Source organism: Emydura macquarii, unplaced genomic scaffold (assembly GCF_026122565.2).
Source record: "Emydura macquarii macquarii isolate MOO-44397 ecotype Brisbane River unplaced genomic scaffold, CSIRO-AGI_Emac_v2 contig_1551, whole genome shotgun sequence".
Classification (NCBI taxonomy): domain Eukaryota; kingdom Metazoa; phylum Chordata; order Testudines; family Chelidae; genus Emydura; species Emydura macquarii.
This window is the reverse complement of record NW_027131688.1, coordinates 21,595,876-21,621,767: the sequence shown is the minus strand read 5'-3', so window position 1 is coordinate 21,621,767 and position 25,892 is coordinate 21,595,876. Positions and strand designations below refer to the sequence as shown.

The 25,892-nt window shown below is 39.2% G+C and overlaps 1 protein-coding gene and 1 long non-coding RNA gene across 9 annotated transcripts in view; one reads left to right on the top strand and one right to left on the bottom strand.

The window, feature by feature from the left end:
- The window catches only part of PPP2R5C (protein phosphatase 2 regulatory subunit B'gamma), a 234,919-nt gene extending 214,912 nt beyond the window's left edge, over positions 1 to 20,007 (top strand). For 5 of the 6 annotated variants that reach the window (XM_067555048.1, XM_067555043.1, XM_067555042.1 and 2 more), the window contains 3 exons: positions 497 to 569; positions 3,194 to 3,310; positions 17,401 to 20,007. In XM_067555048.1, the coding sequence (XP_067411149.1) occupies positions 497 to 569; positions 3,194 to 3,310; positions 17,401 to 17,532 (322 nt within the window). In that variant the 3' untranslated portion in view covers positions 17,533 to 20,007. Of the gene's footprint in view, positions 1 to 496; positions 570 to 3,193; positions 3,311 to 5,524; positions 5,758 to 17,400 lie in introns of those variants that run through there. The other variant, XM_067555044.1, reaches the window with a different exon arrangement.
- Positions 2,909 to 25,892, bottom strand: part of LOC137157643 (uncharacterized) — a 30,441-nt gene continuing 7,457 nt past the window's right edge. Inside the window, exon 4 of one of the 3 annotated variants that reach the window (XR_010921166.1) lies at positions 2,909 to 3,277. This is a non-coding gene — a long non-coding RNA (uncharacterized lncRNA). Of the gene's footprint in view, positions 3,278 to 11,108; positions 11,613 to 25,113; positions 25,748 to 25,892 lie in introns of those variants that run through there. The other 2 variants (XR_010921168.1, XR_010921167.1) reach the window with 2 other exon arrangements.

Sequence of the window (25,892 nt, the reverse complement as noted above, 5' to 3'; positions counted from 1 at the left end):
TTAATACTTTTAATCATTTGTTAGTTACAGTTTAGGTATAGAATTCAAATTGTAAAGCTAGAAGCCAAATTTATTTCAGACTATACACCGCTCTAAATGCAGAAGCTTTTTTTGGTTGTAATCAAATATTTTAGCAACATATTGCCCAGCAAACAGATTGTGCACAAAGTGAGAATGCCAGTCAGTTTATTTTAATAAAGTGTCTTTATTTTCTTGAGATACTTGTCATTTTTTTTTTTTTTTTTTTTTTTTGATGTTGCCCTGGAATCACAACTCTTTCAGCTTTGGTCTCACACCTAACAATGTGGTATGGTTTAGATATGTATATGGGCAAGCTGTCCATCAAAAATTTGGTACTTTGGACTGTGTGAAGAGGCATCTAAACAGGTGAAATAGCCAATTATTCACTATTCTTTCTAAGAATAGTACATGAGTTGTAACTTATAAATTCACTGAGTTTATCTGTTACCACTGTTTTTAAATTTTCTTTTTGCAGAGAGAAACTAAAATCGAAGGAAAGAGAAGAAGCATGGGTTAAAATAGAAAATTTAGCCAAATCAAATCCCCAGGTATTTAGAAAAGATTAACATATATTCATCTTAAGAATGTTAGGTTTTTGTTAAATATCAGTGGGGGAACAGATATATAACTGATCCTAGAAATAAAACAATTTCACTAATACTGTATATGGAAAATCTGCAATAAAAATGCTTTTAAAATTTGTAACTTTCCTCTTGTGTAAGTACTTATTTTGCAAACAAGGGTTTCAGACAAGACTGATGATAAGTACCTTTTCCTTTCTTCTCTTATAAGACACATGTATAGAAATGTGGTCTGAAAACTGATTGTTCAGAATTGCGTAAACAGAGGTTATAGTGTTTGTTTCTTTTGAAAAACTTTAATGTAAATGAAAGGCTAAATTAAAAGAGGGATGTTGGGAATTGGAGTGTTTTCTACTAAAAGTAGAACTTATGTCTAGCTGGGACTTGTGACCTGAGATTTTTTTACTCTGCCATGCCAAGTGAATTAAAGCAATGTTGCATGTCCCTGTCTGTTGTATCCACCTGGCACCATTGTGCAGTGAACTGTTTGTGAATGAACATACACATCAAGACCAGCTCCCAGCTAAAAGGAAAAGCACCTTGTTATTAAATCGGTGCAGTTTCTATAACCAGCTACAAGTGCAGGTTTTTCTGAAAGAACAAAAACATTATTTTTGAGTGAACAGGTTATTCTGAAACAGATTTATTCCTGTTCTATTGCTTTGTGGTTTCCTGTGCTGCTATTTGTTCCTTTTATTAAACGTCAAATTTATGCATTTCAATCATGCCAAGGTTTGCTATTGGCAAAAACTTTATCTATAAACTTTACCTATAAAACCCAAAAGGTTCCTGGCTCAAAACAACTGCTGGAGGGTCCAGTAGCTGCACTGTGTGATCTTGGTATCAGTTTAATTAATAGTAAAGTATCAGCTATCTTTTTCTAACCAAAAGACATTTTAGAAATATTTTCTCTCATTTCTGTGGGAGAAAAGTCTTTTCTAAAGTGGTCATGGAAAAAACATAGTAATTAAAATTAGACAGTTTATCAATAGGTCAGCTGAGTGAGATTAAGAGCATTTTAACTTTATAAAGAGCCATGTATGTGAAAGCAGAAATTTAAAACTTTGTGTATCAACACATACTCTGTTTAGGTAAACAGATACATTTTTATTGAATGTTCTTTCTGATTAGTGTCACAGACAGATCTGATTAACCTTTGCCAAAATTTTAACTTTACTAGTAAAAAAGGCACCATGCAAAAGTGTTGAATGAAGGGTACATGCTTGTTCAAAATGCGTTCATACTTATTCTCACAAATGATAAGTCGTATTTGGCTAAATAACTAACCATTGTGACTTATTCAGACTGGTCTAGTAAAATGATGTAATTGTACAAATGTGAACCTAACTTTTCCTATTGTTCTTCAAAAATCATTCTGTGTAACTATGTAAATTTTTAAAAACTGATTAGCATAATCTATGTGTACAATACTTTACACAATTTGCTTGAATGACAAAATTAATATAACCAGCAAGTTAAATTTAAAAACACAAATTAATTTTGACACTTAGGCCCTCTGCTACATGAAGAACCTATATACAGCATATGTTTGCATGCTTTTAGTGCTTTTTTTTGCAGATGACCAAAATGTCTTTCAGAATTTATATCTACTTTTATTATCTGTCTTCTAGCATTTATTTTTATATTCCTAATTGATATTTATTGTTGGAAGGTATTCCTAATTCTGCACCTTATGTAAAAATAAAAAAGTGCAAGGTATTTTAATTAAATAAAAAAAGTTAATGATTTTAAGTCACAATAATTATAATTTTCTTAATTTTTCTGCTGTGTATCATGTATGAAATAAGATACATCCATTAAGTTACCATCACATTCGGTTACTAAAATAATTGTGGAAAAATCTTAATAGGTTTTAAAATGGTGTGTGTACACACAGCAGTTTTTTTCTTTGTTGGTCTTACTGGTACTAATAGATCATCTGATTTAAGATAAATATTGTAATTGTCAGGATCTCTGCAAACTAGTTCTCTATGCTAAAGTTTAGGTTCTGTAAAGTTTAATTTGACAGGTCTTTTTTTATTCAGCAAAGGTACTGTATGTTACTGTTTTATATTTCTAAAAGAGAAGTACTTATACTCTTCATTGTATTGTGAAAGCATACCATAGGAAAACTTGGTCTTTCTGAATGTTGTTTCGTCTTTACAAATACAAAACCATTATTTCTGTTGCTGTACTGTTCAGAAATTATTTGACTGTGTGTCTAATACCATTTAAATTAAATATTTAGCAGAACAGAGTGTGAACACTGGAAACTTTATTTTATTCTTCCACCTTTAAAACTCTGATTCATACATGTTCCTGGTATAATTTTGTTCCTTTTACTTTAATTGTGTATTCAAGTATTACATTTCTGCCAGAACCAAGGTTATAGAAACTCAGTTTTTTGTCTTTCTATCATACTTCAGTTCTGATTGGGAGCATAATTAATTTAATTCTTGATGCATTAAAACAAATTAAACTGAAGCTAGTCTAAAATGAACAATCTTGCCAATTAAATGCTCTGATTTACTCTTAATATACAGTTATCATTGCTAACAATGATTATATTTTAATAATTTGCATTTTATTAGTACTCAACATATAGTGACATCAGTGTGCTGAACAGTCCTGTTGCAATGGAAACAGATGGGCCTTTAATTGAAGATTTGCAGATGCTGAAAAAGACGGTGAAAGAGGAGGCTTGTCAGGTAAAAACCATATGAAAAAATTAAACTTATTCTCTACAAACTTAATTTATATATATATATATATATATATATATATATATATATATATATATATATATATACACACACACTGTAAATATTAACCAGTCAAAAGATAGCAGTTACCTTTTTTAAAAACAACAGTACCCATTAACCCTAGAAATCATCTTCAGTAGTATTTTCATCATTTGTTAACCATGGTATCCTACAATAATCAATGTCATCAAAGTTGCTGCTTAAAACAAAAAAATATAGTAGTAGCCAGAAATAAAAATTCTACCTCTAATGCCTGTTTTCTCCTGCATGTTTTGTGATTCTTCTACAAAAACATTTTTATTTCTGTTCATGTCATAGTGTAGTCAATGAGTCTTAGGATGGCTAGGGTGTGTCAAGTTCTTTTCTCTACACTTCAACTTCTTTGCACGAAGGTGAGGTTATAAGAAATATAGTCAGACTTAGTCATTACCAAAGTTCTTGTGTTACTCTTCTTCTGTAAAGTACACTCCCTTAAGTTTGTTCATATCACTGAGGCTGAATGTAATCTTTTACTGCTGTTGCTAACTCTGATGTTGGCAATCTGCCTAACTGTCTACTTGAGTCCTATCTCACATTTTTGCAGAAGATGAAAATGTAGTGTCTCTGCTGATTCTTTTACATCTGTTAGTTGGCTGTAAGATTTTGTTGAACCATTTGCAGATACTGGCAAGGGTGGATGGAGCTGCCCTTGAGTGGCTCTTGTGGGGTCATTTCTTGTGTACAGTGTATATTTAGGTCTTCTAGGAAACTTCGTGAGGATACATGAGCTATAGTGTGTTCAGTTTCATATAATTTCCACTAGGCAAGCTAATTCAAACTGGCTTCAAAGAACTGCACTTGCTGTTCTGTAGATCTTATGCAAATCTTATGGCCCCCTTTATAGGCACATGTAAAGCATCACACAGAGCAAAAAAGTTGCTTTTCCATTGTGCAGGCAAGCATGTCAAAGATAGGGTTAAGCAGGGGGATGCCACATCCCTCTCTGCATTATAGAGCAAGGCTCCATTATTATTTTCATTGTAGTAGCCCCTAGAAACCCAGGCGGGATTGAAGCTCTTTTGTGCTAGTCTCTGAACAAACACCAGAAGTCAACGTTATTCTTTTATTTCTTCATAACAGAGTAAACAAAACTCTTAAGTGTGGAATGGGGTTCAGGATGTGGAAGGAGGCAATGAAACTGTGAAGCCATGCTGAGGATGAGAACCTGAGAACTAGACTGGGCAACAGAGCTGGAAAGGGGTGGATAATGGTTCCAAAGAGCCAGCAGGAAACTTCACTCCTAACTCACCAGCCTTTCCGTCCTGTCCACTTCCCTGATATCTTTAGCTGCTTTTATGCTTCTCCCATGCCCCCTTTTAAGCACAGTATGTGGGACTTGCAAGCAAAGTAGCCAGGCAAGTTAAGATGGTCAGTCTGCTACAGAAGAAGTTTCTCCATCTGACGAAACTCCTGTGGCTTATCACAGGGAAGGTCTGGTCTGATTAATCTTACCACGTAGGCCAACTTGGACTATCACTGTAGACCTTTAACATGTCCGAGAAGTAGGTGTGAGGCATAGAGACAGTTAGGTTGAGGGGCTGGTAAGTGGGTTTTTTGGGTTTTTTTTCCAGAACAGGGAGGCACTCAGATCAATAGGACTAGTTAGTCATGAAGAGAAAATGAAGGCTGGATGACAGAGCCAGGGTGGCTGTGTTGTAAAGCAGAAGTTCATAAAGATCCAGCGACTTTATTCACTGTAACTTTTTTCCATGGTGGACAAGTCAAATAACTGCTTGTGTTTTTCCCCAAAATTACCCTCTTTGGCATTTCAGTAGGCCAAAGCCCTATGAAAAATGTTTGACTTTTGAAACAGTTATAGGAGGCTGAAAAAGTGGAAAATTCTTTAGAAATTTGAAAGAGGAATCATTTTAAAATCTTCAAATTCTACCAAGAAAGCACCGGAGTGTAAAAAGTGCCTAGAGAAATAAAGTTGGTTGTCCTTGGAATCATTTGAAAATGATTTCTCAGATTGTTCATGTTTAAGGATTTAAACCCTGCTGTAAATGGAACACTCATCACAACCGGAACAATGGGGTTGTTACAGTGCATTGATAACATATTGTTGCTTGGACAAATAGAAAAGTTTGTAACTTTTTTTCTTGATATTTGCTGGTTTTATAGGATAGGTATCAGAAATCCTGTTTATATTAATTTCTGCATGTGAACTGGATTCCAACAATTCAAGACAAACCACAGCCAGAATGGCTTCCAGGTTCATAACTTTTGCGTCATGAAAAGCAATTGAGAAAAGGAATTTAACACAGTAATTAGCTTAACTTAGAATGTCTGTTGCACATGATGTAAAGATACTCAACTGACTAATTAATACAAAACATAGAAACTACATGTGAAATAAAGTCAAAATTATTGTTCAGTTGAGTCGTCTTGTGCATTTAGATTTGCATACATACAAAAGACCCTATCAAAGAAAGGTATTAGTTAGTGTTGGAACAACTTTCTTGAGAAGATGCTTTATAGAATATTTTTTTTAAATCTTAAAATATAAAAGCTTATCTTTGGGAGACACTAACTAAATAAGGAAGCTATAGAAGGGAAAATGTGAAAAGTAATCACTGATATGGAATGATTCGTTGACTTATTTAATTTTCATTCCTTATGCGTAAAGCAAAAAAAAAAAAAAAGGCATTTTTTTCTTCTAGCTCCAAACTCTGATGGTGTAGAATAAATTTTTAATTATTTATTCAAAGCCTAGGACAACTTTCATTGGGATGTTTTATTTTTTGTTTTGTTGTTGTTTTCCTGTTATACTGAGAGAGAAAACCAGTCCTCCCCACTTTCAGAACTTAATGCAAACTCATTTTTTTTCAGTTTACACACACACAGTACAACCCCTCTCTTTAACACACACAAAATTCTGTAAACTAATCAAGCTATTTCTCCTGCAGGATAGGAAGGAAGGAAGAAAGATTTGTTTTTGTTTAAGTATTTGGGATGAACTCCTACTATGGTGATGGGGACTATATATGTACTTCGATAGTAACAATTTATACGGTATATATTGGTGCAATAGAATAACTGTTACTACTATAATGATTTTAAAATAGTTGCCTTCTCATTGGTGTTTAGAACAGACTGGGGTGGTCTTGTGGGTAATCCGCTGGACTGGGACTCAGAACATCTCATGATGGAAGACAAACCTAGCTGGGAATTATTTTCTGACTGACGTAGAGGAGGAGCATCATTCTTCACACACACAGGGGAGGAGAGGTCACTTCATGGGGCTAGGGTTACATTTTAAAGTTGAAGGCAGGCTATGATAGTGGAGTATTTGATCTATAGAAACACAGACAGCTGTGTATGTGGCAACCATGAGAGCTGTGCAGTGACTTGCTTATGGGATGTGAGGGTGACAAATGTCATAGGACAGACTTCTTGGGAATGCTGGGGAGCAGTCTGTTGTTATGGTATGTATTAGTACCAGTAACCTAGGGAGGTCTTGGAAGCTAAATTCAGATTGTTAACAAGAAAGCTTTAGGTCCAGAGCTTCTGTGATAGCTTTCTCTGAAATGCGTCCATTTCCATGTGTGGAGCCAGCTGGTCAAGGGAACTTCAATGTCTCAATGTATGGGTAAGACAAGGATTTAAAGAGGAGAGTTTCAGGCACTGGGGAACACAGTACTTATTTTAAAAAAAAGGCAGGGGGAGTGTAGGGAGATGGGTTCCAGCTTAACTAAAGTGGAACCAGGGCTCTGGCACACAAAATGAATAAAGTTTGGGAAACTTGTTTAAACTAGGAGCTGAAGGAAAGCTGATAGGTGCCACAGAGCACTGCAGTCTAACAAAGGCATCTGTTAGGAATATCAGTAATACAAATGTATCTTTGGATCTAACAAAGGTTAGGGCAGAGACAACAACCAACCTAAAGCAGGGACAGGTTGAGATCACAGAGGTAAACTCTGTTAAATCAACAATGGTCAGATTAAGGATTTTAATTAAAAATAGGCATATAATCAACGATGACTGTAAATGTCTATATACAACTGCAAGAAGCTTAAAAGCAAAATACATTAAATAGAATGCCTGGTAGTGGATTTTAAACTATATAGGAAATGTAAATCAGATTGAAGTGGTGCGGGAAGTAGCATTATATCCAATGATATGTCTGCACTACAGACTGAAGTCTATTTCCTTTAAATTGACTTTCACCTGCCGAATTTTAGAAGTCGCAAGAGCGTGATCACACCACGCTCCTTGCGTGAGGCTCTTGCATCCCCACTTGACATTCAAAGCAGGGCACTGTGGGTAGCTATCCCACAGTGCAACTAGCTGCAGAGGCTTTTGGGAAGCTTGTCGTCCTCCCATGATGTAACATGCTCCCTCCTCCTCCCTTCTTATCCCAAACAAACTGCAAACGCTTTTTCACACCATTTTTTTCTGCTGTGTGCATGCCGTTGCCAGAGAGACATGGAGCCCGCTCAGCTCAGCACTATCGTGAGCATCACAAATACCTCACGGCTTATCCTGCAGTATTTTCAAAGGCAAGAGAAGAGCCACAGCATGGAAATAGCATGTTACTGAGGCCGCCCTGCTACAAGCCATAGAGTGGAACAATTCCTGTTTGCTGCAGGCTGTCACGCATCATCTTTAGTCTGTGGAGTGCTGGTTCTGGTCCCGGGAAACAAGCACAGATTGGTGAGATCATGTCGTTACGAAGATATGGAATGATGAGCAGTGTCTGCAGAACTTACGTATGCAAAAGGCCATTTTCTTGGAACTCTGCGCAGAGCTGTCCTTTGCCCTGAAATGCATGAATACTCACTTGAGACCAGCTCTAACAGTGGAGAAGCGAGTGGCTATCCCTCTATGGAAGCTGGCAACCCCAGACTGCTACAGTTGGGAATCAATTCGGAGTCAGTAAATCCACTTTTAGAGCTGCTGTGATGCAGGTGTGCAGGGCCATCAATAGGCTTCTGCTAAGAAGGGGCAGTGACTTTGGGAAACGTGCAGGACATAGTGGACGGGTTTGCCGCAATGGGGTTACAAACTGTGGGGGGGGCAATAGATGGCATGCATATCCCTATCCTAGCACCTGACCACCTTGCCACAGAGTACATAAACCGGAAGGGATACTTCTCAATGGTGTTGCAGGCACTTGTGGATCACGGGGGATGTTTCACCGACGACGTGGGGTGGTTTGGAAAGGTGCATGACGCACACATCTTTAGGAACTCGGGTCTATTCAATAAGATGCAGGCGGGCACTTTCTTCCCTGACCAAAAAATAAACATTGGGGATGTGAAAATGCCAATAGTGATCCTGGGGGATCCTGCCTACCCCTTGCTCCCTAGACTAATGAAGCCCTACACCTGGCACCTAGACAGCGAGAAGGAACATTTCAATAACAGGCTCAGCAAGTGCAGAATGGTGGTGGAATATGCATTTGGCCGTTTTAAGGCCAGATGGAGATGTCTGCTTACTAGGCTTGACATCAGTGAAAAGAACATCCCATCAGTAATATCTGCATGCTGTGTACTCCATAATTTGTGTAAAACAAAGGGGGAAAAAGGCCCCCCAGGGTTGGGCCGTGGAGGCTGATAGACTGGCTGCAAATTTTGAGCAGCCAAATTCCAGCGCTACGCTCAGAGCCAACCACAGAGTGCTTCAGCTTCAGGAAGCATTGAAAAACCGGTTTTGCAGTGAACTGCAATAATGTATGTCTGCTATGCCTTTATTTCCCATCCTCCACTCTCACTCCAGTGGCCCCCTCCCTTTCTCTCCCCACCCAAGCTATGAATGAATAAAGACAGATGTTTTTAATGCTACAAATTTTTATTTGTGACCCGTTTTAATGGGGGGAAAGGAGGATAACTTAACATTGTAAAGGGTCACTGCGTAAACAACTGTGGTTGCATGCAATTCTTAAAGGGACCGTCGCGTCCTTCTGCTCGCCTCTGCCGGTGCGGAGTGCAGCATGTACTGCACCCTGCTCAGTCTCCTCCTAGACTGCTTTGGGGGAGTGGGGGCTTATAACAAAGTGGTAGGCAGCAGAGTGTTTTGGACGGGGTGCTCTTCCTGCAGCTCTACCAGATGCCTCAGCATGTCGGACTGATCCCTCATAATACGCAACATCTCCTGTTGCGTATCACTCTCCTGCTCTTATGCAGATCTTCTGTGTTCCATGTCTAGTTTTTCAGACAAGGACATCCTCCAGGTACTGAGTTCTGTGTGAGCAGCCGCAGAGGCGTTCATTAGTTCGCTAAACATATCCTGTGTTTTTTTTTTTCTGCTTGCTAATCTGGGAAAGTCTTTCAGCTGGAGTTCGGCAGGGGGGCCAAAGGCTGAGGTGTCTACTATAAGATAAGCAAAGCACAAAGTTGCCATTGTTAGCTGACCCAAAATAGTAAAGGAAATGTTACAATGTAAAAAGTACTCCCCTTCATGTTCATAAGGCTAAGCCCAGACCTGCATTCCATTCTGTACATCTCGGAAAGGTCGGACAGACATGGTAAACAATGGGCCCTTGCATCTGTTATGGAGAGGTTTCATTAGCACTAAAATCCAGAATCTCCACTTGAGCAAGGAGAGGGATCACCGGGCTCCCCTGTAACACGCCAAATACCAGTTTGGGAGGAGGTGGGCAGAACAGATTAGAGGACACTGTGGGTGAATTGTAGCAGCAGAAAACATAGGGCAACCAGTGTCCCAGCCCATAATGCACATTGCAACAGTACTAGGACTAGGAATAGTCTTGTGGAGGCGCCCAGGGATCCCTTCAATGGCAGAAGAATAAAACAGAGTGACTGTATTGGTTGGGTACTTTAAACTTGCGCCATCTTCCCTACGTGACCATGTGTGATATCAGTCTCCTGAGAATAATTCGCAGGCAGAAAGGGAAGATTTGCTGCAAGCATCGGGGTACAGGCCTGGCCCTTATGCTGCTATGCTGTGTTCTGCGATGATGCCTGCTCATTTAATAGCAGAGTGGCAAGGAAAAGTATCCTACTGTGGCAGAAGAAATAAGGCTGCCCTCCCCAGAAACCTTCTGCAAAGGTTAACAGATTACCTACATGAAAGTTTCCTTGAGATATCCAGAGAGGATTCTCGGAGCATACTTCTGCACATAAATAGTCTATTCCGGGAGTAACTCTCCACTGAAGTTTGCCACCGCCCAGTAAGACCCTCCCCTCAATAACACAGACTCCTTTTAAGAAGCTGGACTGGGGACATAACCGCAAAAAAAAGAAAAAAAAAAGATTTGCTACACACACTTACCAGATGTGCCTTCCCCTGCATCTCGATCAGTCTTGCTGTCTTGTGTGTGGCTGGACTGCTCTGGGGTAATAAACAGGTCCTGGCTCTCAGGGAGAATGGATACCCTGCTCTCTGCACCCTGCTCTCTTCATCCTCATCGTCCTCGTCCACAGAGTCCTCCTCATTCATCCTGCACTGGGATTCTTCGGAGGTATCAATGCTGCGTGGTGGCACAGTGGTGGAGTCACCACTGAGAATTGCATGCAGTTCCTCATAAAAGCAGCATGTTTTTGGTGAGGAGCCAGAATGGCTGTTAGCTTTCTTAGTTTTCTGATAAGCCTGCCTCAGCTCTTTGATCTTAATGCGGCACTGCTGTGCATCCCTGTTGTGCCCCTTCTCCAACATGCCACAAGATATCTTCTCATATATATCAAAATTTCTTTTGCTGGCTCGGAGCTGAGCCAGAAGAGACTCTTCACCCCACAAACCGATGAGATCGAAGACCTCTGGTCGACTCCAAGCTGGAGCGTGTTTGGGCTGTGCAGTCGCCATGAGCAGTTCAGCTACAACGTTCTCTCCACGCTGTCTAAACCGGAAATGGAAATTCAAAATTTCCTGGAGCTTGAGGGGAAGAGCTATTTCCTGTTTACATGGCCATTTTACAGCAAAGTGTTAATGTCCAGAGTGGTCACAACGGGGCATTATGGGATACCTCCCAGAGGCCAATGTTGTTGATTTACATTGTGCTCTGCCTACACTGATGCAAATTCGACCCATGGAATTCAAATTCAGCGGTACGCCACTTGTAGAGGTAGTTTTATTAGGTCAACTTTTACTGTGCTTTAAATCGACAGAACTTACTTACCAGTGGAGACGCATACTTTAGGGGGTCAACATAACCAGCGTTACGTCGACCTCCATTGCCACTGTAGACCAGGCCCAAGAGTCCACAGAATCTAGTGATATATTTGGTGTTGAGGGAACTGCATTGTGGTATCTGTATGGATACAAATTCCAAATCTTAAGAATACAAATATTTTAGTAGGGTTATACTGCCAGCCTCCAGGTCAGGAAAAGGAATATAGTGTATAGAATGTGATGAGATCAGAAGCAACAAGGTTTAATAGAATGATAATAATTGGGGAACTTGAACTACTCACCTATAAACTGGTTATAGGTTACAATTGAACATGGTTTAGAGAGACAATTTCTCTACACTTTTATTCTGATTGCTTCTAGAATCCTTAACCAAGGGTGTGGGTCCCTTTGGCTAGTAACTGTACAGATACATGGTAAAGGACAATCCTTATCCTGAAGAGATTACAATCTAAATAAACTTTAAGCAAACAGCAAGTTCTAGAGCTCAGAATAGGAGAGGCTATGCTCAACTTAGTCCTAAGCAAGTCATAGGAGTTGGTTCAAGAAGTAAGTATAAAACATTATATATATAATAATGTAATATACTATATTATATAAAAAGAATAAGCATAAAACATGTTCAGAATAGTGTTCAGAATAGATCATTGTTTTATCATTTGTATTACCATTGTGCCTAATACCTCTAGTCTTAGACCAAGAACCCATTGTGTTAGATGCTGTACAAAAACAACCAAAAAACAGTCCCTGCCCCAAAGAGCAATATAATTAAGTGTAGGGTCCTTGGGAAAGAAAAAATAGTGGGAGAGGAACCATAGCCACATAAACTTAAAATCCATACCATCAGTGCAGAAAGCAGGAATTTCAAAAATAAAATTAATCAAAAGGTCCCTCACCTCATAAAAGAAAGAAATTAAAAGAGATTTAGTATGAAGGCTACTTAAAGATACAGTAACAGTCTCAGGGTGATGCATATTTCTAAACAGAGAAAGGAGCAGGATGGCAAGAAGTAAACAAGCATGGCTAAGGTTCATGAGGTTATTTGAGTTAAATGTCCTTCAAAAAGTAGAAATCAAACCTTAGTGAAGCCAACAGAAAGGAGTTTGAACTATGGCAGGAAATATATGAGAAGGAAATTAGGATGGTATTTAAAGAGTAAATAGAATTATATCAGACGCAGAAAACTTGCAAGAGAATCAATGGGTCTGCTGGCTGACCATCAGGAAAAGGAACCAATTAAGGATAAAGACTTTTCAGAGACACTAAATAGTTTCTTTGCATCAGTCCTCAACATAATTTGTTTTTCGATAATAAAGATTAGATATAATCAAAGACTATTAAAAGAAGAGGTACTGAAACAAGTTTATAAATTATAAAGCAGATCACTAGGACAAGATGGTATAGGTCCAGGAGTTCAGATGAAACTTTTAAGAATGAAGTCCTACTTAGAGTGATATGCAGTCTCATTAAAATCAGCTACCATACCAGAAGATTGGGGGCATATATTTAAAAGAGGTGATGGGATGACCCAGGGAGTTTATAGTCCAGTAAGCCTTTCTTCCATATCTGATAAATTGGTTGAAATAGTTAAAAACAGAATTAACATCTATTGTTTGTATTATCGTAGCACCTAGGAAACCTAGTCATGGACCAGGAGTCCATTGTGCTAAGTGCTGTACAAACACAGAACAAAAAAAGACAATCCCTTTCCCAAAGTGTTTAGTCTAAATATAAAACAAGAGACAGCAAACAGAAGTTGACGGGGGAGTACAAGGAAACAAGGAGTCACTATTGCTCAGCATGACAAGCAGCGGTATCAGCACACCAGCAACCTCACCGTTGTCAAGCTTTTCATAGGCATCATGGCAAAGGAGAGATTCTGAAGGAAAATAATAAAAAGGCTTTGCAGATGTTTACAGGGAATTCTTCCCTAGCATGAGGAACAGCATAGGAGAAAGCATGAAGGTGCTTGTTAAAAACATAAGTGGGCAATGAAGGCTGGCATCATAGACCGATCAGAGGTAGGAGGTGACTTGTCAATAGTGAATGCAAGATGGTAGTTGGGGTGGGGATAAACCGTGAAAGGCCTTGAAAGTGAAAATAAATAGCTTATGTTTGATGTGATAGAGAAAGGGGAGCAAGTGTAGAGGTACAAAGAGGGAGGTGACGTGGTCAGAGCCCCGGGCCACAAAAATTATCTTTGCAGCAGCATTTTGATTGGATATTAGTAGGGCAGGGTTGCATTTGTCAAGGCCAGAGAAAAGGATGTTGCAGTAATCGAGACATGAGCTAATGAGAGCCTGGAAGACAGTTTTAGTTGTGTGGATGGATAGGAAAGGCCATATCTTAGAGACGTTCTGCAGAAAGAACCCGCTAAAGAGAGATCTGAGTCAAAGGTGATGCCTTGAGTGACAGGCAAGATGATAGCGATGTCCACAGTGATCAAGAAAAGAGGTAGAAGAGTAGGTTGGAGAGGTGGAGGGGAATGAAGAGCTCTGTTTTAGTCAGAGTTTGGGGTAGAGGCATTAGTTGAATTTATGTTTACAGATGAGATTACCCAGAGATAAACTGTAGAGAGAAAAGAGAAGGGGACTAAGGACAGAGTCCTGTGGAACACAGACAGAAAGCCAGCGGGGAGAAGAGGAGGATCCTTCAAAGAAGACACTGAAGGAGTGATTAGAAAAGTAGGAGGAAAACCAGAAGAGGACAAATGACAGCAGCCAAAGGAGGACAAGATTTCAAGAGGATCCTGGTCGACTGTGTCAAAGATGGCTGACAGGTCAGGGAGGATGACAATGGAGTGCTGGTTCTGACACTTGTTTAGGAAGAGGTCATTAGCCCGTTCAGCAAGAGCAGTTTCAGTGGACTACAAGCAGTAGAAGCTGGATTGGAGAGGGTCTAGCATGGAATTGTGGGAGAGGAATTTTGGGAAGTCATTATAAATAGTGTGTTCAATTACATAAAAAATGAAAGGGAGACAGGATTGGTTGTTTGAAAGTCAAGCGGGTTCAAGGATGGGTTTAAGATTTCAGAGACTAATACATACTAGTATTGTGAAGGAAAAAAGCAAGAGGTAAAGGAAAAAGTAAGGAAGGGAATGAGTGATTGCAAAGAAAATCAGGAGATGTGGGTTCAGTGGGACAAATGGAATAGTTAGAGATGGAGAGCAGATAAGAAAATTCTGTGTCTGAGACAAAGGTGAGAGTTATAAGAGGGAAAGGAGGAAGGAAGAGAAAGTAAGATGGGGAGGGAGAAAGTCATATTGTATTTTGTCAGTTTTCTCTTGGAAGAAATTGGTGAGATCCTATGAGGAGAAAGAGGTGAAGATAGGAGGAATGGTAACATTTGAGGAGTGAGTCAGAGATGGGAAAAAGGTGGCTGGAATTGCAGGCATGGGATTCAGTTAATTTGGAGAAATAGTTTTTTAGCTAGGCAGGTGGTAGTATTTAATGAGGAGAAAACGAATTTATAATGGAAGAAGTCAGCCTAGTCACAGGATTTCCACCAGAAAGACTCCACAGCATGATAGCAGGAGATCAGGAAGTGGATGTTGGGCTGAAGAGTTGGGTTGTGCAAATCTCTTAGAATTCTTTGAACAGGTCAGTACAGTAGTCAATGAACAAGAAGCAGTTGACGTAATTTATTTTGACTTTCAAAAAGCCTTTGACAAAGTATCTAGCAAGAAACTATTGAGGAAATTAAGTAGTTTGGGAGGCAAAGTACTGTCATGGACCAGAAACTCTGATATAAGTAGGAATAAATGGTCAATTTTCATTATGATGAAAGGTTAACAGCGAAATGCCTCAAGCTAGGTCTGATGGTGGTCATTAGATTTATTAATCTGGGGAAAAGGTGTGAACAGTAATTGTCAGGTGTCAAAATTTGCAGATGGTGGTAATTGGAGTTAAATGAGACTGGGAGAAACTTCAGTACAGACAACTTAGGTGATGAATGGGCAACACGGTGGCAGATGTAATTCAATGTTTACAAATGTAAATGCACATAAGAAGGAATCATTTTAACTACTCTCACACCTTACTGGATTCTGGTTAGCTGTAACAACTCAGAAAATATACAGCATTTTTTCATACAGCTCAATGAAGACCTCTTCAACATGCAGCAGTGGTCAAAAAAGCAAACAAAATATTCAGATGCATAAGGAGTGGGATGGAGAATGTATTATAATGCTGTTGTGTAAAACAAAGATACTCCCTTATCTGGAATACTGTATTCAGTTCTGGCACCCCTTCTTAAAAAGGACATGTCAGAATTAGAGAAGGTTCAGAGATGCATGATGAAAATGATTTGAGTCATGGAAAAACACTTATGAAGAAAGATTGGGACTGTTTACCTTAGGGAGAAGACTTAAGAATATACAAAATAATGAATGGTATAGAAAAGGTAGATCAGCAACTGCATCATACAGAAGCAAAGATAACAAATTGAAGGAATAAGATTTTACTAAATAAAGCTGAAAATATTTTAGATATGTAGATAACGAGATCAAATATAGCTTTATAACAAATATTTTATCTTCTTTTTTTGCTTAACAAAATAGTCTCAAGACTGAAAACCATGTGTGGATAGTTGGGGTAGGGAAGTCATGGACGTGCAGCCTGATGCAGCTTGAATCTGGGGTACCACTGAGGTGCTCTTTACTCTTGTGGCTTGTACTGACTTCTAAATATGTTTCTGTTGATGATACACTGAGTCTCTCCAGATCCTGTTAACATCCAACACAACAGCAGGTGATGCTACACCCCCCCAACTGAGTCACTTATTCACCCTCCATAAAGCCAGGAGACAGCGAGTAACCCCCACAGATCCCAAGTTCTTCACTGAGTGCACCCTGAGATAATACTATCTTGTACTGGAGAAGGATTTGTCCAGCATAAGCTTATTAATAAGTCTGCTTCCACCTCTATGTGAAGAAGTCACGCATCAGCCTTTGCTAATCTGAGTACAGATTGCCTAAACACTTCACTCAAAAACACACTGCTAAGATAAATCATTAAACAAGTTTTATTAACTGCAGAAAAATAGATTGTAAGTGGTTATCAGTTGTAGGCTTAAGAAAACAGAAGTTACCAAAGAAATAAAAATAAGAATGCAGTCTAAATTCTAACAGGATTTGAATCTAGAAATATCTCATCCTGAGAGAAGGTGCAAGCCTGCTTGTACCAGCTCTTCAATTCACAGGTCACATTTGCCCTGCAGCCTAGATCCGTCTCTACCCCCATCCAAAAGTCTTTTGTCTTTCAGGTGTTTCTTCAGATGTTGAGCTGTGGGGGAGTGAAGACAAGTCATGAAGTCACTCCCCTTCTTTTATAGTCTTTTCCAGCTTGCTGGAACAGTCGGTGCTTGTGATTGGGGGGAAGGGGGTTTGTCCTCATTGGTCAGTCAGTATTCCATTGTGTACATGCGCCTCTCTGTGATGCTCCACTGTAAGCAAATCCCTACTAGTGGAAACTAGCCTTGAATGGGTGAGAGAGCGCCATCAATGCTGTTTGGCTCCACTGTTGTATCTGAAAGGCTGTTTGTGGAAGTTTCCCAGCTTGTAACATGTTCTAGTAGCATTTTCAGCATTATTTTATAACTTCATATACTATGGTAGCACATACAATCCACCAAGATATTAATGTTCAGCAGAGCAAGATTTAAAATAATACCACACAAAGCATACTTTGTACAGAACATATCATAATTACATGACATTGGCAAATATGGAGTTTCTGGGTTTGTGTTCTCAGACACTGTGTCACAGGAAGAAATATGGCAAACATTTTCAATGCAAATTTTAATCCTCTTCCTAAAGTAAATATAGATGGCACATGAGCAAAGATTCTGGAATAATTGTTTGTATTTGGCAAATAACTTTTTTGGCCAACTGTTTTGCATTTTGATTTCAGGCACAGAGAGATCAGAAAAAAGATCGTCCTCTTATGCGACGCAAGTCAGAACTGCCTCAGGATATCTACACCATGAAAGCCTTGGAATCCCATTGCAGAGCTGATGAGCTAATATCACACGATGGGCATTAGACTATTACAGTGAAATATTATTTTGGAGGAAAACTTTTTTCTGGACTCAGTTCTACAGTAGAGAACTTACTTTTTTGTGCCATACCAATCAGTTACACAAAAAGTCAAAGCTTTCTTCAACCCAGTTCTGTAGGCAATAACTTAATACAGTATGCAGCTCAAGATTAGTAGTTCAAACAATGGTAGAATAACTTGATTCCATATGCAGAACCACGGGTTTACTAGTACTAGATGGCCACGTTTTCCTGGTGGTGTTGTCATAGTACCAGCTAGTTGGTAACATGCATAGTTCTATAGTAATACTTGAGAATAACATTCTATAAGTTATTTCCACTAGAACTGAAGTCATTTGAATGACCAATAGTTGGTACTATGATAACTGTGTTTTCAAAAGCAAAATTCTTTCAAATTTAAATATTACATGATTTTCTAAGACTTCTCAACTTTGAAATTGTTTCCACATTAATATTGTCCTGTAATATACCAGCAGTTTTGAAAATATACAGTTCTTTACTTTCCTATTATAAAACACAGCTTATAAAAGGGTAACTTCATGACAATCCTCAATCACGGTTGCTTTCTAAGAGTTCTGTAAATTGTTTATTTAGGATAAAGACATATATATACCATGTCTTAGTACTTTACGTGTATTTAAAGCCATATTTTCCAGTCTTTAGTATGTAATACAGCACCAGTATTCCAGAAGTCAACTAGTAGAAGAATTTGTTTCCTAAAATGAAAATGATCTACCCTGACTCGGAATAAATTGAATATAAAAATATTTATATTTTGATTTTCATTTCTGGTATTCAGTTTAGTAAAACACTGTTTCTCCCTTATCTGAGCTTTTAATACTCAGCATTTTTTCTTGGGCTCTAAGAGTTCAATATTCTGTGACAGATATCATGATGTCATTTGAGTTGCATTAGTCTTCTCAGACAGACAAACTTCGTTGCCTTTCAGTGAAACACAACACCAATAGCTTGTATTATAAAGTAAAACAGGAAAAAGATGTGAGTTTAAAAGCTGATAAAACAGTGACCGTAGTTTTACATGAATATTATTTTTTGTGTGTTGTAAAGAGCACATATATTACAAATACACCTCACAAGTAAAATGAAAATGCATCTGAGTTGCTGATGATCTTCAAATGCTGCTATATATTCCACAAGATTACTTGCATGTAATGAGCTTTTTGTTGTAGATGGAAAAGCACGGGAGGAAAATCTCTTTAAACATATAGTGCTTCGTCTTCAATATTTGATTTCTCTCAGGGTGGCCAGTATTTTGACTTACTTATCCTGCTTAACAGCTGTTTGAGATGTTCTGCTATTCTAAATGGGTGACTAGTTTCTTTTGTCTCTGGCAGTAACATAATATAACTTAATGTTTAATGACTTGATGCATAAAAAGATAAAAATGTGGCTTCTTTAAAAATAGTTCGTTTTATTTTTTTTTAAATATGAGGTCTCCTGTATCCATAAAAATATTGTGCAAAGCAGACATTCATAGTAATGTGCAGATGTAGTGCATCTGTTGTAGTCTGTTGGTTGCATTGAAAATACAATTTCCAATATTTATTACATTAGCTATTGGAAAAAAGTCATTTTAGTGGGTAGAAATTATTGCTAAAACAAAAAAACTAAATTGAAACACCCCCTGAAGCTTCAAGTGGAAAACTCCACTGTGTGTGAAAACACTTCCTGTTAAACTTGAAAAAGAATATGCTTTACCATTATGATAAACTATGTTAAAACAGTTTAAAAATGCCTTCTCCTTTTGAGGGAAAAAGGGTGCTTTTTTAATTGTATAAAGCAATGTCTATGTATTTTGATATACCATTGTTTGAACTTCCATCTTTAGCTGGTAGATTATCCAATAATTTGATTTTGGGTGTTCAATATGTTTGTGCAAGAGGTTTCTGGAAAGAATACTCTTATTTTACCCTAGGAAAAAACTTGTATATCAATGTTTGATTGTGTAATGCTCAACTTATAAGAACATCTTTCACTGTCTAGATTTTATTTCTGTTCTTTATTGAAGATAAACATTCACCAAAAAAAGGGAAATACCATGGTGTTTTTTAAAAAAATTAAAGTTTGTCAGAAATTCACATTTAAGATTTAGGGCCATAGAACATTTGCCTACACAGTATTCCAAAAATTATCAGCACTGATTGTTTGGCTTGTTTGTTACCGCCATTTATATATTTTGTATAGTCATGTACTAAACTACTTTAAAACTACTACATCCAAAATAAAAAGTAAAAAAGTAGAATTTTGGTGGCTGTTGTTCTTCATAAAGTTCTGTGTCTGACACCTTTCCATGTTCTCCAAAATTACATCTGTACATCAGGAATGTCAAAAATAATATTACAAGTGTCTTTTTAGTGTGGCTTTAATATGGCTTTATTTTAATATTGTATATACATTGTATTTTGTTTTATGGTAATAAGTAATAAAAATGTAGACTTCATATTTTGTACAGAATGGTCCTATGTACAGAATAAAAAGTTCCTAGAAACAGCAAAAATAGGTAAGTGGCACAATTATTTTTCTTTAGGCAATATCTGTAACTTTGTTTTAGTGATATGTTAAGTTCAAATGTACCTACATATTTTTTAACATTTTGTAATTCAGTTTTTCTGTTCTGACATTGTTTATGAAGAACAACTTCATACACCTGCCATTTATTATCCTCTTTTATCTAATTTTAAAATTCTAAAAATGGTGTATTATATGGACTAAATAAAGAACATGTGAATTTTACTTGCTCATCATGAAACTAAATTTAGCACAGGAGGGGCCTTCTGGTGAGTGTGCAGATTATCACTGGCTTAAAAATCATTCCGAATTTTGAGACAATAGCGCATAACTTAAACAATAAAATTGCAGTTCAGTGTTGGCACCTTTCTGAAAGTTACAAATAAATTTATGGTAAGTCTTAGAAATAAATCAGCATCAAGGTATTCTCTACCATAAATAACTTAGATTTTTCCTCCAGTTTACAAATAATAGTTCTTGGATAGCACTTTTCATCAGAGGATCTTCAGTACTTTATATACACTCACTATACCCTGCGTCGTATGTAAATGTATAGGATAAACTCATGGAATATTTAAAAACCAATTCAAAGAATGCTTTTACAGTAACTAAGATTAACATGCTCCCCAGGCATCCTCCAATCATATTTATACAGTCATAGTAAACAAAATATGACAAAAACAGGAAATAGCAATCAGAGCCAGTTGAAAATCAGATTTCTTTCCAAAAGCATTAACATACACAGTTCCCTGGACTAAGACCAAATATTTCCAATATAAAAAATTGATTATTTGGGGAAGAAAGTCTGCATTTGTTTTTTTTACACAAGTCTGCACGCGCGCGCGCGTGTGTGTGTGTGTGTGTGTGAATTACTGAAGATCACTTGGATAATGCCTTTAACTTTCAAGTGCATAGCTAATCTGGAAATTCAGTCTGTTCTGTGTCTTCACAATATCTGGACTTTTGTTACTTTTGAATGCTGAGTCAGGTAGGGGTTGACTCCAGAGCTGCAATTTAACTCTATGGTAAAAGAAGATAGCTAACCATTTTATGTGTATACAATACATTTACACACACACTAAATTTGGTATTTTGCAGACGTGGTTATTCTAAAGTTAGTGTGTGTAGTGGTTTGTTTTTTCATTGTGTGAGATATTTGAAAATATGCAGGTATTATTTTGTATCTGCACTGGGGACTTAGTGCTACAGAGTTAAGGCAGGGTGTGGGTTTTATTTTGTTTGTCTGAGATGGGCTCGAATACTTGATTGCCCATATCTTGTTTTTAAAAATAAACTCTGGTTTCTTCACTTACAAAAAATGCAAAACCAATATAATGCTAAGTTCCATTTTTTCATTCTAATTCGCTTTACCCTCTTGTTTGGTTTCTTTTTAGTTATTCAAGCATTTTCTCAAAAGAATCTTAGCTTGAAGGTGCCTTTTTAAACTTTGGCCTCGTGCATGTAGTTTTTTTTTTTTCTTGTTTTCCTTGTGAAATGTAAATCACCATCACTGCCTAGTTAACGCATGCCAGAAAGTATGCATATTGTGGAACAAGCCAGACTTAATTTTGAAGAGGACACCTCGCCTTTTTGGAATTTTGACTGCCTGATCTATTTTTTCATCCTTAAGGTTGTACCACAGCTTGTCTTTGGATATGCTGCTCCCAGGCGATCCTGGTAACATTTTCAGCCTTATAGCCTTTGGGGTCTCCTGCCACTGCAACACAGGCTATGTCTACACTACACGCCACTTTCAGTAGTATGTAGCTACATGTGTCAGTGAAAGGCTCTAGTGGGGGGAGGCAGCAGGGAAAGGCTTCACCAGCTCCCCACTGCTGGAGCCTTTCATTGTGGCAGGGAAAGGCTCATTGGGGAGCTTCCAGAGCCTTTCCCTTCAGCAGGAAAGGTTCCAGCAGCAGGGAGGCAGTAGGCCACTACATACCTAAAAATAACTGTGTGGACAGAAAAACACAGCTTGGGCAAGTAGAGAGCCTTGTAGGGTATTTACTCAGGTACATACCAACATCCTCCAGGTGTGTCTATTCTACTCACCTAAGCTGTGCCTCACTGACTATACTGCTACTTAAACCTGTGCTGGGGATGGCTACTCAAGTATATATTCTACACACTGCTGAAACAAGCATGCAGTGTAGACATAACTATAGATTGCAAGCAGCAAAGAGAGGATGCATGGAAAAAGGAAGGAAATAAGGTTTCTGTGAGGTTATTTCACATTAATCCACAGAGGCAGAATCTATGGCTCCCTGTGTCTGCTCCTTGCACCTAGACTTTTCCTTCTACCTCTGCATTTGCTTCTGAGCCTGGAGGTGGCAGGAAGGGAAATGGTTCTGGGACTGGGTCTAGATGGGCTTTCTGGATTTGGAAGATTTGAGGAGGACTTGTCATCTGCAGGGAACAGGGTGGCTGAAGATTCAGAGCTGAGGAAGTAGTTCTGACCTGATGAGAAGTTAGGTAGGAAGAAGAGGGGTACTTAGCATGTGAGCATTTGGGTTGGATTGACAAGTGAGTGCAGGACAGAGTGCAAACAATTGGTAGGGTGGGAGTGAGGTGAGAGGACACGGGGAAATGGTAAGGTAGAGCTAGATGGGAGTCAAAGAATGTTCTTCCTCCTTGTCACTTACTGCAAAGTGTCACAGTTTCTCATTTTAAAAGGGAGAGAAGATGGGAAGGAGTGTACCACTTTTTCCTTTCCATCTAGCTCTCTTAAACACTTTCTTGGCACACTCATCCCTGTTTGGGGGTCCGAGTTTTTCCTTTTGAAAACAGATTCTTCTTTGAATAATGTCCCTATGGGTGCTTCACTTAAGGTGCATATGTGCCCCCTGTGGTTTTAATCGGAGATCTTCATTAGGTGTGTCTGTGTGAGTAAACCGCCCTTTCCTTCTCAGTCACCTCAGCCCAAGACAGAACTTTAACACATTCATCTGAAGCGTGCCTTAGTTAAAAGACTTTTTTCATAGTTGCTAGTTTAGCTCAGTCTAGTTTTTTAGTTAGTTAAATTAGATTAGTTTAGTAGTTAAGAGGATTGTTCTTTTCCCCTCTCCTCCTTTTAGAGAGGCTCACCTTCCGCAGGCGCGCATGCCCGTCTCCTCAGGGTTTAAATACCTCATTTGCCAGGAGGCTCTCCCAGTTAGCAACAGCCACTCCAAGTGCATTCACTGCCTAGGAGAGTCGCACATCCCACAGAAATGTAACTTCTATCTAGCCCTTAAGTTCAGGGCAAGGAAGAACTTGGAGATCAAGTTAGGCTACTTATGATGGAGTGTTCCCTTCACCCCTCTTCAGAGCCAGGTCAGGAGATAACCACTCCTCACCCATCCTCCCCTGTACAGCCGTCTCTGGAAAGATCCATGGCTACTTTGACCTTGGCTCAGTGCTCCCCCAGAAAGGGGAAGACTCCATAGCCTCCTTGAAAGGTTCAAAGAAGAGGAGCTCTGACTCCCCTCATAAAGAGGGGAAAGACCCCAGTCTCCCAGTACAACACTAATCTCAGAAACTTTGACTTCTTGACCCGGTACCAGCAGGGCTGGAAAACCCCAAAGCTCTTCTAAGAGCAAACACAGCTCCAGGCAAGCTTCAGTATTGTCCAGACATAGAGAAAATAAATACATTCTTCCAGACCTGTACCATCAGACACAGCTCTACACCTAATACATACCCTACAGGTTCCTCAGTACTGTAAAAGGCTAAGCACGCACATCTGTCGGTGGCCACCTTAGAGTGCCCTAAATCTTAGTTACCATCTGCTTCTAGAGACAAGCAGACTGTTTTGTTGGTACTGCCACTTCATTTGGTACCCCAAGAATTTAGGTACTTGAAAGATTTATCTGTGGCAGATGAACCGGAGTCTCCACTGCTTATAGGGATCGAGCACCTCTTGGTACTGAGACCCATTTGGTCATCAGACTCTCATCCCGGATACAGCCCAGTTCACCATTTTCAGCTGGGGTTCCTCCACTAGACGAGGAGAAGGATAGGGACCTCCCTTCAGTCTTTTCAATCTCAGTGCACGGCTCTCCTATCCATCCATGCAGGAACCCATTTTTTGATATCCACAGAGAGATGAATTTTGGGAGAGACATCACAGGTGATGGGAACAACCTTGGATGCCACTCCTTTTCCTGTATTGTCCCCCACAATGGCCATACTGAGATATCTGGACTGCTTACTGACAACAATTTTCCAGGGCCCCGAGCCGTGCCTATCGGGACGATAGGGACATACAATCTCCTTCACCCCAACCCATTCCTCAGCATGAGAAAACATTTGAGAAGCAGGCTAGCCCTCAAACTACCGCCCCCTCGTCATCACCAGATGAGGCGGTAATACCTCCACCATCACCTATAGCTAATGATTTCAGGCAATCCCAGCAACTCATAAAATGGGTGGCAGACTCTGCAGATACCCCTGGAAGAGACCAAGGAATCTCAACACAAGTTTCTGGATGTTCTGCAGTCAGCTACACTGACCAGACCAAAGTCGTGCTCCCCATCCACAAGGCACTTCTGGAGCCTGTGAAGATGGTTAGGCGGATCCCAGCAACAGTACCACCAACTTGCAAAAGTTCTGATAAAAATATTATGTTCCCATCAAGGACTCTGAATTTTTATTCTCTCACACACACGTGCGCGCGAATCACCGGAGATGAATGCAGTGAATGAGTAGGGAAAACATCATCATATCAAATAAACCCCATATGACAGGGACCAGAAGTGCCTGGACCTTTTTGGACAGAAGTCCTATTCCTCTGCGATCCTGCAATTCTAGGTTGCAAAATTACAGGCACCCATGGCAAAATATAACTGCATGAAATTTACTGCTTTGATTCAGCACCTTCTCCTGGATCATAGGGAGCAATTTCAGGCCATTGCTGCTGAGGGACATTTACTTGCTAGGACATCCCTTCAAGTATTCCTTTGAGGCAGCAGACACGGCTGCCCGTACTAGCTCTACAGCAGTAGTTATGCACAGGGCATCCTGGTTCCAACTATCTGCATTCCCCAGGGAGGTCCAGAGTAATGTGGAGGACCTCCCATTTGATGGTCTGAAATTGTTTTCAGGGAACACAGATGAATCCCTCCATCCTTTGAAAGACTCCAGGGCAATATTGTGATCTCTGGAAATTTATACACTTGCAAACAACAGAAAATTTAAATAGAATATAAAATGCCCAAAGATCCTATCCAATCCAATTCTTTGGATTCCAGAGACCCACTGACCCCCTAGAAAAAAATCGTAGGTGTCAGAGGAAGAAAACCACTAATCCATCTGGCCCAAATATGGAACCAGCATTGTCATCAAAACACCAATTCTGACAGACTGGTTGAGGGCTCTAATCTCTTCCCCATTCTTTTGTTCACCTGCTGTAACAATCTGTTTATCTCCCCCGATGTGGAGACCGACTCTCCCATTTTTTGGCATGCATGGGAATAAATAACTAAGACAAAAGGGCTTTGGAGATTGTAACATCAGCCCACACCCTCCACTTTATCTCCCTCCCTCGATTCCACCCCCTTTTCCTGTCCCTCTTCTGGGACCCCACTCACAAGCTCTTACTCAGACAGGAAATAAATTCCCTTCTTTGTTTAGAAACCATAGAGTCTGTTCCTGGCTCAGCACAAGGGGAAGGAGGTTTCTACTTGAGGTTCTTCCTAGTACCAAAGAAAAACAGAGGAGGTAGACCAATTTTAGATTTAAGGCTCCTAAACAAATTTGTAAAGTCTCAAAAGTTCAAGATTGTGACTATGGCAGTTGTAATTCCTTTACTAGATTGAGAGGATTGGTTTTCAGACCTTG